This window comes from Calypte anna, chromosome 5A, assembly GCF_003957555.1.
Source record: "Calypte anna isolate BGI_N300 chromosome 5A, bCalAnn1_v1.p, whole genome shotgun sequence".
Lineage (NCBI taxonomy): Eukaryota > Metazoa > Chordata > Aves > Apodiformes > Trochilidae > Calypte > Calypte anna.
In genome coordinates, this window is record NC_044251.1 from 1,815,095 (window position 1) to 1,832,033 (window position 16,939).

The 16,939-nt window shown below is 49.6% G+C and overlaps 1 protein-coding gene across 1 annotated transcript in view; it reads left to right on the forward strand.

The window, feature by feature from the left end:
* PAPLN (papilin, proteoglycan like sulfated glycoprotein) overlaps nucleotides 1-16,939 on the forward strand; it is a 46,097-nt gene that overhangs the window by 22,987 nt on the left and 6,171 nt on the right. The window contains exons 12-24 of the mRNA XM_030451801.1: nucleotides 1,541-1,748; nucleotides 3,398-3,574; nucleotides 5,199-5,355; nucleotides 6,539-6,625; nucleotides 7,121-7,409; nucleotides 7,524-7,641; nucleotides 8,348-8,477; nucleotides 10,499-11,120; nucleotides 11,835-11,972; nucleotides 12,882-13,006; nucleotides 13,879-14,017; nucleotides 15,390-15,527; nucleotides 16,511-16,638. Coding sequence (XP_030307661.1) covers nucleotides 1,541-1,748; nucleotides 3,398-3,574; nucleotides 5,199-5,355; nucleotides 6,539-6,625; nucleotides 7,121-7,409; nucleotides 7,524-7,641; nucleotides 8,348-8,477; nucleotides 10,499-11,120; nucleotides 11,835-11,972; nucleotides 12,882-13,006; nucleotides 13,879-14,017; nucleotides 15,390-15,527; nucleotides 16,511-16,638 — 2,456 coding nt within the window. The remainder of the gene's footprint in view (nucleotides 1-1,540; nucleotides 1,749-3,397; nucleotides 3,575-5,198; nucleotides 5,356-6,538; nucleotides 6,626-7,120; nucleotides 7,410-7,523; nucleotides 7,642-8,347; nucleotides 8,478-10,498; nucleotides 11,121-11,834; nucleotides 11,973-12,881; nucleotides 13,007-13,878; nucleotides 14,018-15,389; nucleotides 15,528-16,510; nucleotides 16,639-16,939) is intronic.

Sequence of the window (16,939 nt, forward strand, 5' to 3'; positions counted from 1 at the left end):
CTACATACTGTGATGGATACAAGGATGGGATATATACAATACTATGTGCACTGTGGTATGGGAAATAAAAAAGTTCAAAAGCAAAATAGCTGTCCCTCAGCAAACTGGTAACAGCACAAAACTTCCAGTTCTTTGCCCTCTGATGGGGGTCCCAGCCTCCTTGCAGCTGGCCTTCTCTTACAAAGGAAATGAAACCAGAGTCAGAGGAGATGCCTTGACTCGCAGTTGAAGGAAGCTGTGGGTGAGCCCATCCAGTTCATGCAGCCTTTCTAAAGCTGCACATTTGCTTCACAGGAGGCAGAATACAGTTTTGGGTCAGGAGGGGCATTATCCCCACTGGAACTTCTGAAAAACCTTGATAAATTAATTTGGTTTGGCCCCGCAACCACACTGCTCCAAGTGACTTCTACTTGCTGGAGTTGTTTCCTTTCCAAAGGGAACACCTTACTTTTCAGCAAAGGCCTTTCTACTTTGGGTCAATAGCATCTTTAGCCACAAAGCAGGAGATCTCAAGGAGATGAAGGTGTCTGAGACCGCCGTGGAATTTCTGGTAGGGTGTGGATGTGAATTGGCTGCCTAAAACTCAGTTTAGGGGTAGTGAGGGCAGAGCAGGGAAGAAACGGGGGGGCAGAAAACATGGGAACATGGGCTGCCTCCTCCTCCTCCCAGCTGGGGCTCACCCGACTGCAAGGAGAGGCAGCAGATGACAAGCAGACCACCATGGTGCTCCCCTTCCACCACCAGTGCCTACTGACTGTGCAGAATGCTGGAGGCTGGAATGATGTCCCTGTTGTCCCTGAAGCCAGGCTGTGTCAGCTGTGCTCCCAGCTACCTGGGTGGCCCAAGGGTGGACAAAGTCAGGGGTTTTAGCATCCAAACAGTCAGGTTGTTTTGTGGACATCCCCACTTCCATTAGCAAGGGTGTATCTTCACAGTGTTCTACAACAGCTTCAGCAACCAAACACAGGAAAAAAAAAATCTATTAAGAGTTTTTTGGGGCTTTTTGTGTGTGTGCTGCTATTAGAGAATTTGGCCAACAGGAGGAATAAATCAGCTTTCTCCTCGTTGTCAGCAAAATATTCACAAGCACTTCTGAGAGTGTCTGGCATGGGTTGTAGGCAGAATGAGGTCTTGGCTTGGTTTTACTGTTTCTGATAGTGTCTGGAGTGTAATGGGTAGTTAGGCTGGTGTACATTGCTTCTCTGGTAGCTGATCTGGATTGTTTTCTTTGATGTTCCATCCCAGCCATGCTATTTTTGCAGACCAAGGGAGACCAAAAGCCATGGAGAGAAACCTTCCCCCTCTGTGACTGCTCTGCAGTGTTTTGTAGCTGGGGATTTGTCTCAGGGGGACTCATTCTCTGCATTGCCAATCAATCTGGGCAGCGCTTGCTCAAATATGAACTTGCCTTGGGCTCTCTTCTAAAAAGGGAATTTTTCCCTGCCTGATTAAATCAGGGAGGTGACACTGACCTCACCTGTGCCCTCTGAGCCATTTAGCTGGGCTTACCTTTCTTTGTTCCATTCTGTGACCTGTGCAGGTGGAAGACAGGAGAGTGGGGCCCCTGCTCAGCCACCTGTGGAGGGGGCACCCAGACTCGGTCCGTGTACTGCGTGGCGTTTGATGGTCAGAGCTCCCAAGGGGTGGTGGATAACTCGGAGTGCATGGCCTTTGCACAGCAGCCTCGCAGCAGTCAGCCCTGCAACATCAGGCAGTGTGCAACCTGGAGCACGGGGCCCTGGTCAGAGGTGAGTTCCTGAAGGAGGATCTGCCCAAGCTTGGAGGATGAAGAACCAGGCTCCTTTTCCTCCTGTGCATCACTGCACAGGGGGCAGAGAGAGACACCAGGATTTGTCCCTCCCATCCAACCAAGTGGGTTCTCCAGCCATCTGCCCTCCTATAAACACATCCCTGTTCCTCAAAACTCTGTATACCCCTTCACATTTGCTCCTCTCATTGCACTTTCTCTCCTCTCTGGTCTGCCAGTGCTTTTCCCACTCCTCTGTCTTTAACAGATCTGCCAGACCTGGCACTGACAGAGTTTCTGAGTGGGACCTGGTGAAGGCAGAGGGTGGGTATGAGAGCTGCAATCCATCAGCTGATGATCTGCACTCCCTCCTCTGTAAAGCAGGAGCTCGGGGCTCCTGCCTGTGCTGTTCATTTCCATGCATGTGGTTGCCTCACCATGACCACAGCCTGGGGCAGCAGTAGTAAAACCACAGCAGCCTGTTGAGCAAAATACTTCTGAAACACTGGTGACTCGCTGTCTGTCAGCTGTCTGGTGTGTTTCTAATGCCTGTGTGCATTTATATTTCCAGGAGAGGAAACTATTCAAGTGTATCTGCTTAGTGCTGCCAGCCAGGCATTTAGAAGGCATCTTATGTTTCAAGGGTTTGGAAAGTAGAACTTCTGTGTACTTAGTCCCTAAAGCACGAGTGAATTTTCCTCTTTCAAGAACATACATACTTGCAGCATTTGACTTAAAACCTTGTAGTGGTAATTTGTCTCAGTGGTGCAACAGCATAGTCTTGGAGGCATGATAACCTAGACTGTAAAGGCTGTGTTTTCCTGTGTGGGTTTTTTTTCCCTTTCCTCTCTTGTGAGATATGAGGTGTGAATGTTGAGATGACTCCAGGGTTTGGAGCAAGAGCACTGTCTGGGAGAGGCACGAAGTCATGGTCATGTACATCCCTATGGGGTTGATTCCAGGGTTCTCAAAAGTGACTGTGTTTTGTGTACACTCAGAGATAAAAGGTCACTCTAGTAAATGAGTGGCAGAAACTCAGCTGGGAAGAAATTCAGGCTATCCCCAAGTTAATGCTCTCTGTAAGAGACTTTGGTAATTCATGTAGAATTAGGCTGGATTCCAGGAAGCACCACTGTGAATTTAAGAGGGCATTGAGAATGTCACAAACCAGTTATTGGTACAGAATTCTGTCACAGCTCCACACAGCAAAAATGGAGCACAAGGTCTTTGGGCAGAAGGCATGAGCAATACAAGATTCTAATATTTTCATCTTCCCTTGAAGATATCTCTTCCTGAGCTGGTTTTAATCAAGAGTACCTAAGATGAGGTTCCAGGTATTTCCTGCCATGTATTGTTCTTGTTTTATTCTGTAGCACTGATATTTTTTGCAAAATAATTCTTCCATGTCTCCTTTGGTAAAGATCAAGAGAAATATAACTAGGCCAAAATCATCCAGTTAGCTCCAGATCTCCCAGACCCTATCCACCATGCCTTATTGTCTCTCCTACAGCATAAACCAGTACTCAGCTACCTCCCACCCCAGAGGATGACTTTCATGATGTTTGGTTGTTTTAGGCAACCTCACAAGGGTGAGGGAAAAGCAAGTGGGAACTGTGTGCTTCCTTGTAATTGCTGGGCTTCTCTCTGCAGTGCTCAGCCAGCTGTGGGGAAGGGGTCCAGACCCGGACTGTCACCTGCAGAACCCAGCAGGGCACTCAGGCTCAGGACTTTGCTTGCCTAATGGAGCCAAAGCCATCAGCCACTCAGCCCTGCCTTAAGGAGAACTGCATCCAGGAAATCAGCTGGCACGTTGGAGACTGGGGCCTGGTGAGCATCACACTTCCATGGGTTGGAAATAACTGATTATATTGCTGTGCTCCTCACAGACAAGCTTTGATCTGTGCAGCCTGCATGCTGGCTGGGGCTGGGAGCATGAGCTGCTTCATTGCCAGTCCCTTGGCTCACAGTGGCATTGTAACTGGCACTCGTAATGCTCCAGTTAATCTGCTGCCTGCTTTGTATGCAGCTGCTACAAAAATAAATCCTTCTGAGGTGGGGATTATAGTTTCAGTGACAGTGGCAAAATGCAGCCAGTAAGCCCAAACAATCCACTCTTGCTGCTTATTCCCAATTCTTCTCTCCATCACTGTGAACAGCAGAATTCTCTGGCTGAGCACAGCTTAGAGCTCCATGGGACTGGTCATTGCATTTGGTGCTCTGGTTTAAAGTACATTTTGGTAATTGTTCAGATAAACTGTGCTTCAGCTGGATTAGTCTTGTCTTTTTGGAGGGTGCCAGACTGCGTTCAACCTGGGAAAAAGTGCTGGGGGGGGGGGAGATAGGGGTAGACCCAGGTGACTTTCAAACACTCTTTTTTCCTTCTGTGCTAGCCAGACCTGTAGTGTAACGAGGCAACCAGGTGCCACTAATTGCCAGGGAGTGAGCATGAGCTGGTGTCAAGCCCACCTGTGCCTAATTAGGGTGGGCCCCCACTGCGCATGAGCAGAACCAGGGGGCCAATAAAAGGTGAGTTCTGAGACAAGCTCATGCTCACTCCCTGGCAAGTAGTGGCACCTGGTTGCCTCATTACACTACACAGACCAGCTTGTTCTGAGGTAAAACATGAGACGTCTTCATGAGACATCAGCTAAGTTTTAATAACTGAAAAGTTTCATACCTTAATCTGATCTCTCCTGGCTTTCTGATATCAGAAGATGCTCCTACTTCCATCCAAATAAGAGAAATTCTGTCCCAGTGTTAGTAGAGCTTGCCATGAGCTCATTGCTTCCTCATCATCCACAGCTTCCAGTGGGGGAAACTCCAGTTAGCTGCTTACAAGAAAGCCACCAGTTTGCTTTTCTATTGTAAACTGTTGTTCTTGAATGCACACTTCAAAATTGACCCCCTCTCAGCTGGGGGATCCCCAAAGTATTCACACACACACAGAATCACACAGAATCATCCAGGTTGGAAAGGACCTCCGAGATCACCAAGCCCAACCCTTAATCCACTGCCACTGTGGTTCCCAGACCATGGCACTGAGTTCCACATCCAGGCTCTTTTTAAAACCCCCCAGGGATAGAGAATCCACCACTTCCCTATTTTTTCCTAATATCTAACCTAGTGAGATACCTTCAGGCCAGGTTGAAACAATTCCCCCCAGCTCCCTGCCACACCACTGTAGATAACAGCAGCTCATCTGGATGCTGCAGGCTGAGGATGGCTCAGAGCCTAATTCTTCAGGGCTGGGTGCAACACGTGGTAAAATGGTTTAAAGTATGGTTTCCTAATTGTTCAGATAAATCCAGCTGAAGTATTGCTGGCTTTGTCTTGGTGGAGGAAGCTGTGCCCAGCCTGCAGCTAATGATGCAGCTGTTCCACACTGCTGGGCTGTGGGGTTTCCACATTCAGCTTCTGCTGCCTGCTCACTTGCTTTGTCTCTGTGCCCAAGTGTTCCAAGAGCTGCAACTCGGGCATCCGGACGCGCCAGGTCACCTGTGCTGATGGGGACTCCAAATTCTACAGTCCTGAGACATGCAAAGCCATCCAGCCACAGAAACCAGCCACCCTGGGAAGCTGCAACACGCAGCCCTGCTACCTGCCACAGCGTGAGTGGTACAGCTGCACAACCAGCTTTTCCTAAGATGCTTTTTGTCTCAGAGTAGGAATTCCCAGCTCCATTCTCAACCACTTGCCTGCCTATAGAATCATAGAATCATAGAACTGGCTGGGTTGGAAGGGACCTCAGAGATCATCAAGTCCAACCCTTGATCCACTCCCCCCGTGGTTCCCAGCCCATGGCACTCAGTGCCACATCCAGGCTCTTTGGAAAGATCTCCAGACACGGAGAATCCACTACTTCCCTGGGCAGCCCATTCCAATGCCTGATCACCCTCTCCAGAAAGAAATTCTTTCTAATCTCCAACCTAAACCTCCCCTGGCACAACTTGAGACCCTGCCCTCTTGTCTTGCTGAGAGTTGCCTGGGAAAAGAGACCAACCCCCCCCTGGCTCCAACCTCCTTTCAGGGAGTTGGAGAGAGTGATGAGGTCTCCCCTGAGCCTCCTCTTCTCCAGGCAAAGATGAAAGCACCAAGCAACTAATGACAAAACATTTCAGTTCAGAAACTTCAGCAAAAGGGGGATAAGATAGAGATACCTAAATCTGCTTTGCTTGGAATAGATAAAGCCTCCAACTTTAAAAATCTGAATGTCTTGTCTATACTTTTATAGATTACTAGAACAATGGGCAGAGCTTTCTAGAAACATCAGAACTTCCTCCATCCTCTGCATGCAGGCTTTGTGCACATAGCCATGATATCTTCAGAGTCCCTGTGCTGTTTGAAATGTGTGTAATAGGCTTGGGAAGATCACTGGTGTGTTCCCATTTTGAATTCAGTACTCTGTGATGGCTAAGTCCCATCTGTGTGTTGCAGGCTGACCCCAGGACTCCCAATTGAGAAGGATGGCAACATGGGCAGGCTCAGGAGCTAAAAACTATAGATAACTTTTACACCCCTGTGGACCATCTGTAAAGCATGACTGCTTTTTTTGAAGACTTTGTTTGCTGCCTGTGTGTGTCTCATCTTCATGCCAGAGCTGCAAAGCTTTTATTTGCCCTGCCCATTGTAGGTCACTGTCCTGAAAATCCAAACAAATCCAGCTGCTGGTCAGCTGATTTTCCAGGAGAAGAGAAACATTTTTGTCAAGTTTAGTCACCTGAAGGCTCCTGCAATTATTAGAACATAGGGCTGGACTTACTGCACTTACCTTATGTATGTCTTTCTTTGCAGAGGTCCCCAGTGTGCAGGACACTATGGGATATGATGCCACTCGCCAGTCCTTGCTGACACGCTATAGCCCAAACAGGCCTGCCACAGGTTTGGAAGAATTTTGTTAGTTTGGGGGTTTGGTGATGGCAGACTTGAAGTAGGATGTGGAAAGGGAAAGGTTCCTCCTTTTATTTATTTCTCTTGTTTATTTTACGGGCTTCTAGACATCTGTGGAGCCAGGGACAAAGTGTAGATTCTTTTCACACAGTAGTGAGCAGTAGCTGAACCTGCCCATGTATGCTGATCCCAGATTCTCACAGCATCTCTGGCTGTGAGAAATGCTGCCCAGAGCAGATCATATGGAGAAGAAAGGACCATGGGAAGGGACCACTGTACTGTGGCAGGTGGTTTCTCATGGGACAACAGGAAGAATGGTCAGGGCAGTGAGCAAAAGAATCTCAGGACAAATCCAGAAGACATATTCAGGTGAAATCCTAATACAGAAAAGGTTACCCTGTAGCCTTGGGCAGGTGAAAGAGAGCAGAGATGAAAACTGACCAGTTTTGATGGTAACATGCATGCTGTAAGAAGTTGTCTCCCCAGATTCTGGTGATGAAAGGACGGTTCCTGGTAGCTCCAGGATCCTTAACACCTCTGGGAATCACCACCTCCCACCCACCAAGGACCATGGCATCAACTTGTTGCCTGCTCACTGGAAATCCCAATCACGCTCATCAGGTTCCCATCAGCTCAGCTTCTCCCAGGACCCCAGTGCAAGAACTGGCTCTCAGGAATGTCACCAGAGCCCACATGGATGCTGTCCAGATGGACACACTCCAGCTTCAGGCCCTCTGGGGAGAGGTTGCACCTTCAGCACTTGTCACCAAAACAGGTAGCTGGAAGTAGACCAGGGAGGCATTGCCTTTGCTGGGGGCTTACCAACATTTACAGCATGTGCCTAGTGAGCTGGGCAGATCAGGTGTTGCTACAGTCCTTCTGCCTGTAGGTATGGGTGCTGTCCTGATGGAGTATCGGCTGCTCAGGGTCCAAACAACATGGGATGCCCTCAATATTACCGAGATACTCAGGTCAGCAGAAATCATCCCACTGCAGCCTCTCCAACAGTAAGTATACAAACCCTTTGCATTTTAGTCATCCATCAAACACAAAGATTGAGATCTGACACCCAGTGGCTCAGGTCGTAGTTTTTTATTGTCCTTCATCTCTGCCAGTAATGCTGGAGACCAACCCTCCATGCATGGCATCAAGCCTTTTGCCCCACTTCTCTCCTGTTCTGTCTGGGGCAGTGTGATTCTTTATAAGCAGGGTACAGAGTGGATGGTTGGGAGATGCCTGAGAAGTAGAAGACTATCCTGTGTAGAACTGAGTGAATAATCCTGAGTAATAACGTTCCTATTGGTCAGAAACTTACCATCCAAGAAAACAGAAAAAGTGAGAAAAAATACGCCCACTTTTCATTGCCTTTTTTTTTTTTTTTTTTAATTCTGCTGATTAACTGAGAGCAAAATAGGTAGGGAGGTAATTCCTCTCCTAGCTTGGGGTGCTTGGTGGGGCCAGCTGGAAAAACCAGACTGCTGTTGGTCTGTCTAGGTCTGTATTGCAGAAAACTGCAGCCTTAACTCCATGGCTGCCAGCCAAGCTTCCCACCCTTTCCCAGCAGGAAAACCTCCTATAAGGAGGCAAAAAACCAAATAGCAGCTCCTCTGAAAACTGACCTTCTGCAGCCAACAGCTTGGATGTGGTGCCTTGCATGTGCTGCTGTCCTCATGTCTGCATGGTAACATTTGGCTTTCAATTCCTGTCTCCAAGGCAAGCCAAGCTCTGTCCCAGATGCACCCCGCGGGCGAGTGCCGCAGCTCGGTGTACGGCTGCTGCTTTGACAATGTTGCTTCAGCTTCAGGTCCTCGAGGGGAAGGATGTCTCAATAGGCCCAGCTACCGTAAGTGATGCTTTGGAAATGTAGCAAAAGCCCTACAGAATCCAGTAGCAGATGGAAGCTTCCAGTGTAGAAGCTCTGCTCTCTGCAAAACGTAGTCATAGAATCATAGAATCATAGAATTGGCTGGGTTGGAAGGGACCTCAGAGATCATCGAGTCCAACCCTTGATCAACTACCGCCACAGTCACTAGACTATGGCACTGAGTGCCACATCGAGTCACTTTTTAAATGTCTCCAGGGACGAAGAGTCCACCACCTCCCCAGGCAGCCCGTTCCAATGTCTGATCACCCTTTCCGTGAAAAAATTCTTTCTAATATCCAATCTGAACTTCCCCTGGCACAACTTGAGACCCTGCCCTCTTGTCTTGCTGAGAGTTGCCTGGGAAAAGAGCCCAACCCCCGCCTGGCTCCAACCTCCTTTCAGGGAGTTGGAGAGAGTGATGAGGTCTCCCCTGAGCCTCCTCTTCTCCAGCCTCAACACCCCCAGCTCCCTCAGCCTCTCCTCATAGGATCTGTGTTCGAGTCCCTTCACCAGCCTGGTTGCCCTCCTTTGGACCTGTTCGAGGACCTCAATCTCCTTGAACTGAGGGGCCCAGAACTGGACACAGTACTCAAGGTGTGGCCTTACCAGGGCTGAGTATAGGGGCAGAATCACCTCCTTGGACCTGCTGGTGACGCTGTTCCTGATACAGCCCAGGATGCCATTGGCCTTCTTGGCCACCTGGGCACACTGCTGGCTCATGTTCAGCTTCCTGGCAATCCAGACTCCCAGGTCCCTTTCTGCCACTCTGTGCCCAGCCTGGAGCTCCCCATGGGGTTGTTGTGGCCAAAGTGCAGGACCCGGCACTTGGCCTTGTTGAAGCTCATCCCATTGGAGTCAGCCCAACTCTCCAGTCTGTCCAGGTCCCTCTGCAGAGCCCTCCTGCCTTCCAGCTGATCAACACTTCTCCCATTTAAGTGAATTTTCTCTTTATTATCTCTATTCATTTAAGTGAATTATCTCTTCTGCATGGTACAGGGGAAGCTTGGAGGGAGTGTAGAAAAGCAGGCAGTTCTGTCAGCTGTGGCAGAAATTCTTCTTGTCCTCTACTGATAGTTGGATAGAGATATGTTTGTGTGCCATCAGCCTGTAGGGCTTCTGGGGAGCTCTTTGCTGCTGAGGAGACACCATGATACAGCTTGCAGTGCTCCAAACCAGTTACCTGGGGTTGGGAGAAGCAGGACCACTTTGAGGTACCAGGGATGTGCTCAGCCCTCAGACAGCCCATGGGTGGGGTTGGAATGAGAGCTACAGCCAAGTACAGAGGTGTTGCTCAGGACTGCATGGATACTTTCAGCCAGCAGAGTTCAATACAGTGCCTGCTATACTTTGAGGACTCCAGAGCTGCTGGGCAAAACCATCTCTGTTCCTATAGTTCCCAGCTGCACTCTCTACAGGCACCTTGCTGCATTGTCTTGCTCTTCTGCTGCAGCATGGAGATTGCTTGGTGCCCATCTGTAGTGGTGCCTCAGGGAAGGGGGATCCCCTCTGCTCAACAGCTTGAGAAAGGACCCCTCAGTCTGAGCCCTGCATCCAGTGTTTTCCAGCATGTGGCTCTGACACAGAACACATTTGTAGACATAATGGGCTGTGCTCCTCTTATATCAGGTCCTTTTGTAATGCCTGAGGCTTCACAGATGGGTCTAAATCTCCTTCCTTCCTGGGCTGGAAGTGAGTAAATGCAGCCACATTGACCCTTAGAGGAGATGAAGCCCCAGAGCCAACCTTGCAGCTGCATAGCTCCCCGAGAAAGGCCATAAACCATCCATCTGGTACCTAGATTCAGAGATGTCTCTGAGGCTGGTGGTTCTTGCAGCAGTGGCAAAACTGGAGCAGAAAGAAACCTGTGAGCAGCTGCTCAATTTTGAAGCAGAACTGGGGTGTTCTGCCCTCTGCCCAGCTGCACTATCAGATCGTCTAGGTAGGTGGACTTTTGTGCTTCGTGACCCTCACATCTCCTTCTGTTCTGCTCTTTTTGATAGCATATCCTGTCATGTGCCTGTTGCCCAGTGCCCATGGCCCCTGTGCAAACTGGACCACTCGCTGGTACTTTGTGGCTGTTGTTGGCAAGTGCAACCGGTTTTGGTACGGAGGCTGTCACGGCAACAAAAACAGCTTTTCCTCAGAGGAGGAGTGCATGAGAACATGCCACAGCCCTGTGGGTGTCAGTCCCCTGGAGCACCAGCCCTCTTCTGGTGCCCTGCAACGCCAGCAAACTGCCTCCCACCCTCCTACAGAAGATGCTCGGAGTCAGCAGCAGCCACCCCCGAGGGAGTCTGCAGGACACGGCCAAGAAGGAAGAGCCCACAGGGCTTCACACCTCACCCAGGACAGCCGGAGAAGTGAGGTGCTGCCAGAGTCTTTGCCAAGGACTGGTGTGCTGGAGAGCCAGGGCTGGGGGGCCCAGAGGAGCAGGCTGGACAGTCGGAACCAGCAGCACCCATGGGAAACAGCAGCGCCCGGGGGGCAGCGCAGCAGTGGCCGGCAGGTGCTGCCCGGGGAAGGCAAGCAGGGGCATAAGGCTCTTGGAGCAGATGTTTCCATGGCAGAGGGATTTGGGCACCTGGCATCTGCAGGCTCACTCCCAGCAGGACCTCTGCGCAGGTGATAATTTTTTTTTTTCCCTGTGTTCTGCCAGCTCATTGTGAAGCATCAGTGCAGCTCTGTCTGGTGTGAGTGATGTCCCAGATCGACCAGCTCACTGGGAATACCATGCAATGGATTAGCTACACATTTGGCCCTTGGGTACACCAAGTTATTCAGGCCCTGGAGTTGCCTTCTGTGTCTTTCCTTGTAGTCTGCCTGCTCTCCTACAGCAATGAAGCTGTGGTGTGTGAAAAGACTGCAGGATTCTCAGATTTTTGTCTGAGAGGCATTCTTACAGGGTATATGAGAATCCATAGGGCTTTTTTTCCTTGTTTTGACCAACAAATTCAGCTAACCCTCTGACTTCAGAGCTTTTATCTCAGCACTTGGCATAGAGCATCAGTGGGCTGCCCTAGGGAAGACTTCTAAGATGCAGAGTGTGGGTCAGGATCCAGACAGTGTTACCCTGAAACTCAGGAGTGTGTGGAGCTAGATCTAAATGAGTCTGAATGGGATCTGTCATTGTCTGCTGAGCTTAACCTATTTCCTGGTGGGGTATTAGGACTCTCTTCCTGGCAATACTGTAGTATCCAGTCTGACCAGAGTATCCCTTGCCATGTAGGCAGCCAGTTCTGCTTTACCCCGTGGTTGTGACTCACCCAGGGTCACATTAGGAGGACCCAGAGGAAAGCAGAGCAGCTGAGGTGCCAGTGGAATTGCTTTCTCTTTCAGAGCCATCCTGGAGGAAGCCAAGCCCTCTCTTGTGACAGCAGCAGTGGGACAAAACATTCAGCTCATCTGCAAGACAGGCATGTCCCCCTTCTCCAGAGTGCAGTGGATGAAGGATGGCAGACCAGTCTCTTCAGACAGGTGAGCTCAGCTCCCATGGTGTAGAGCAGATGGGCTCCTTGCTGGGCTGAGTGCCAAATATGCTTTGCCCACTTTCCACTCTCTTTGCAATCTTACTGTTAACATTCTTAAAATATAAAAAAATAAAACCACACAGAAAAACAAAAAACCAACCAAACAAACGAAAACCCAAAAGAAAAAAACCACAAAAGGATGACTAAATAAGCAAGCCCAGGCATGAGCTGTCCATCTGGTCTGTGCACAGTGGAAATGGGTACAGGCTGCTGCTTAACTGAGGCTTTGGCTGGCATTGTGGGGCAGAGCAGGTGCTGGCCCATAACAAGGTAGTGGTGAAAGCTGACATGTGGGCACTGAAACAGAAAAATGTTGTCTCTGCTGGATTCATCTTGGGGCAGCACTAAATCAGTAGTCCAGGGTGAAGCTTGTAGCCAAGTCATTTGGAGCTCCTCTGTCTGGAAGTTTCTGGCACTCCTATCAAAATTAATTTTAAAACAAAACAAAACAAAAAAAATCCCCCACAACTTTTAAAGCCTGGAAAGCTGTTTCAAGCAACAGTTTGGAGCCAGACAGTCAATTTGTGTTATGAAAGTCACAGTTCAGAAAAGCCTCGTTCTGCATTTCTGTTTGCAGGTGACTGCTGGGGCTCAAGCTCCTTCCTGGAAGGGCAGTTTGCTTCCTCATGGGAGAGGCCTTCTGAAAGCCATTCCCTCTTTTCCCATCTCAGTCCCCTCTCTGTTCCTGACCTCTCTTCTGCTGCAGTTATTTCCCTTGGCCGTGACCTCACTGTGGTCTCCAGACTTCTGTTACTTCCCAAGCTGGGGAGGGCACTGCGTGGTGAGGATCTGTGTCCCATCAGCAGGAAGGGCTGCTCTGCCTCAGCTCTCCAGTTAATCCTTGCTCCTGTTGCAGGCACACCCAGCAGTCTGACAGCTCCTTAGTGATCACCCACGTCAAGCCAGAGGATGCTGGGACTTACAGATGCCTCGTGTCTGACGGGAGGGCAGAGAGCCGACAGATCCAGTTGCAGATCAGAGGTGACTTCTCTTCTACGTACAACCAAAGAGGTAGCTCAGGGCTTCTCTTTAATGGTTATTGATAACAAGAGCAATGAAGCCAGCTGTGGGAGCAAGCTTCCTCTGCTGCCATACTGTGCTAGCAGTGTTTTTCTTCACTCTCTGGCATCAGGGTCCCAAGAGAGAGTCAAAGTTGTTGCACTCCTCCACTATAGGGCCAAGAGGGAGTGTGGATGCAGAGGGGCTTCTTTTGGTGTTGCCTCTTGGTAAAAGCCCTTCCTCCCCTGCAGTGCCACCCCAAGCATGACTTTTTCCCTTAGAGCCATCAGCTGCCTCCTGATCCCAGAAAGGAGGCTCCTGGCCAGGCCTTTTCTGCAGCTTCTTGGTCCCTCCATCTCCAACTATAAAGTGACCAGTCTGCTGCAGCTGCCTGTGCTGGTGCATTCATGTTTTGTGTTTTGTCCAAACAGGTCCTGCTGGGTCATAAACAATTTTCTGTTCTGAAAAATGTGCTTTACTTAAGAAATAAACAAATAAAAAATGTGAAAGACTAGTGTGAAAGATGGGCCAGCAAGGCACCCTGTGGCCTTCAGTCTCTGAAGTGTACTTTGTCACAGGAACGAAACATGGGGCAGAAGGCATTGTGGCCTAAGGGATTCTGCAACATGCTCAGTAACAGTGTAGAGAAAGGAGTCTAAAATTGCTTGCCAGCAGGTCTGTGACTCTCATTAGTAGACAGCACAGGCTTACTGCACCAGTCAGCCAGAAAACAGATGGCTGAAGGGCTCTTTGGCTCCTGTTCAGCAAGTTCTCCCAAACTCATAGAAACCCTATGCGAGAGGTCACAGTAAGAAGGGTCCTTTTATTCACATATGGCATTTTATTTTGAATAGAGTACCAGAGCACTGTTCTGGCAGAGGGTGAGAGAGGTCAGGTCCCTCACAGGGGAAGTGAGCAGCATGGAGAGCATTCCAGAGGCAGGAAGGTTGTCCAGGCAGCTGGTTCCTCTGTGCATCAGCACCTCACCTACAGGTAAGTTCACATACAGCAACAGTTTGTCCACCGTGCCCAGCTGATGAACCATATGGCATCTCTTTGTGTAGAAAAGCTGAAGATTGGAAAGGTCCTGGATCAGCTGTTCTAGGGCACGGTTGGGAAGCAAAGAGTACTGGACTGCTGACAGCAGGAATGGGCAAAGATCCCAGTCACAAGCTGTCTTCTGTCCTCCCTGAGGATCTCCTGAAAGAAGAATATTCTGAGCAAAGACACGCAGGGAGGCTGACAGCAAAGGAGCTAGGTTCAAATGAAAGTAGAAATATCAAGGGCAGCATCCTTAGCTGTTCAAGCTACTGTAGACAGGAAGAGAAACCTGCTTGGGAAAAAAGGGAGGGCAAATAGGAACATCTTAACTAGCAGAAGATAGACATATATGTATATTTTTAAAAGCTGCAGTTACTTTAGCTGCCATCCATTTATTTTAAATATTTTGTGAACAAAGTTTGACTCAGAACTATCACCTCATGTACTGGGTGGTGTATTCTGTGGCTTCTTGCACGTTTCTTTGGTGCTTCTAGGCCCCAGAGAAATAAAAGAGCACAAATTATTTTTACCTTAAATGCAGCATGTTGGGGCTCCAGATTAAATGGGACCATGATCTGATCCCTCCCTTCCTTTGAGTTTGCTGGACTCTCTATTAACCTCCTTAGCTGCTTCTGCCTAAAAGCAGAAAGAAATGATTAATTGATTTAAGAGCACTGAATTAAGGCTCTTTGGTTTTGGTTTTTGAGCTCAAGAATTCAGATCAGAGAACAGGGGTGGAGGGGAGATGATGTCTTATTTGACATCATGGTTTAGTTCCCTTCCAAAATGGTGTAAAGCTATAGTTATAAGAGCATAAGGAGATGATTAGTGTGAGTGCCTGACCTCAGCCTTTCTGCTGCATAAGGTAGATGGCTGCTGGGCCTTGCCTGCAGCCAGGTGATGCCAATGGGCTCTGCACACTGCAAAAAATATCTGCTCATTTTTATGTGCCAGACAAGTACCTTGGGAGAAGCTTACTTGGTTGCCATGTTCTGGACTTGGTTGTTAACAATCCCTGGGCTGTTATGCAGAGATATGCTGTAAGAAACAGGGTTGCTGTATCTAAAGGGTTAAGCTGGCTGGCAGGAGTGCAGCAAGAAGCTGTGCTGAACCAGAGCAGGATGTTGATGGAGGTTGCTTTTGTCTGAAGATTTGAGTGAATGTTGGTAATAGCAAGTATCAGAGCTCTGGTGGGTTTGTAGAGGCCTCCCTTACCCATTGGAGACAAAAAAATAAGGCTTATGATTTAAAAAGTGTTGTGCTGAAGGTCAGACGGTGGATGGGGAAGTTCCTGCATCTTTTGCTGTGCTTCTGGAATTTCCAGATTGAGAATGGATAAGAGTGAGCCCTCAGTAGTGGAAGCCAGCATCGGGGAGGGAGCCAGACTGCCCTGCACCGTGGAAGCATCACCAGCTCTCACCATTGAGTGGCAGAAAGATGGGAAGCCCCTCGCCTCCCCCAGGTGAGCTTCCAGAGCCTCCTCCTTGCCCTGTCCTCCTGTCTCCTCCCTGAGAGGATGGAGCTGTTGGCCATGCCTGTTTTATGCTGTCCAGCTTCCCTTGTTAGGCCACCTGGGTGCCCTGGCCTCACCCACAGTCTGAACACTGAACTCTCGAGCTGTGATACTGGGTCTGCAGGGGAGACAAAGCTGAAGTGTGTTCATCTGCAAGATTAGCAGAAAGAGGACACACAACAAGGAAATTTGCCAGAAATCAACTGGTCTGTGAGCCAGGACAGAAGTTCATAGCAAAGAGAGAGATCTGAGGGAGCTGGGGCTGTTCAACCTAAAGAAAAGGAGGCTCAGGGGAGACCTCATCACTCTCTACAACTCCCTGAAAGGAGGTTGGAGCCGGGGGGGGGTTGGGCTCTTTTGCCAGACGACTTTCAACAAGACAAGAGGGCAGGGTCTCAAGTTGTGCCAGGGGAGGTTTAGGTTGGAGATGAGAAAGAATTTCTTTCTGGAGAGGGTGATCAGACCTTGGAATGGGCTGCCCAGGGAAGTAGTGGATTCTCCGTGTCTGGAGATATTTCAAAAGAGACTGGATGTGGCACTCAGTGCCATGGGCTGGGAACTGCAGCAGGAGTGGATCAAGGGTTGGACTTGATGATCTCTGAGGTCGCTTCCAACCCAGCCAATTCTATGATTCTATGATCAGTGTGCCTGCAGTGAACTTCTACAGCTACAGGTGCTGCCCCCCTGTAGCTCCCCTCACCCCCTGCTCCCAGGATCCTGATGTAGCTGTGACTTTTTCCAGGGTCTACAGCAAAAATGCTGGGGCTTGAGGACTCGGGGTTGCATTACAGATTGAAAGAGCTGCTGCTAAACCTTTGCTCAGTGTCACTACAAAGCTGTGCAGAAGGCTCAGCTTCAGCTCTAGCAGCTGGACTCCCCCCCCAACCCCGACCCAAGCACGGGCTGAGGGGCTTTCTGGTTTTGTTCCCCAGGTACAGGCAGCAGTCAGATGGGGCCCTGGTGATCAGCCGGGTCAGCTCTGGAGACATGGGCTTCTTTACCTGCATTGCCTCAAATGGACGGGACCAGGACCAGCGCCGGGTCCTGTTTCGACCTCTAGGTACTGGCTGGGTGCAGGGCACATGTGTGTGCATGCTGGTGGGACAGAGGGAGGGCTGGGCAGTGTGGGTTTCTCATCTGGCCATGCCTCCTGGCTTCACACTTGATGTTTAACTAGCAGCTTGAGGGCAAGGGAAGAGTGAGCTGTTTAATCCCATGGTGATCTGCATCCATCCAGTGCTGCAGGCAGCTGGGATGAAGGACAAATTACTCCCAGGGACTTGTTTCTGGGACCCTGGTGTGGACAGGGTGTAGGAGTAAGAAGAACTACGAAGATGGTTCTTCTGTGGATGTGATGTGCT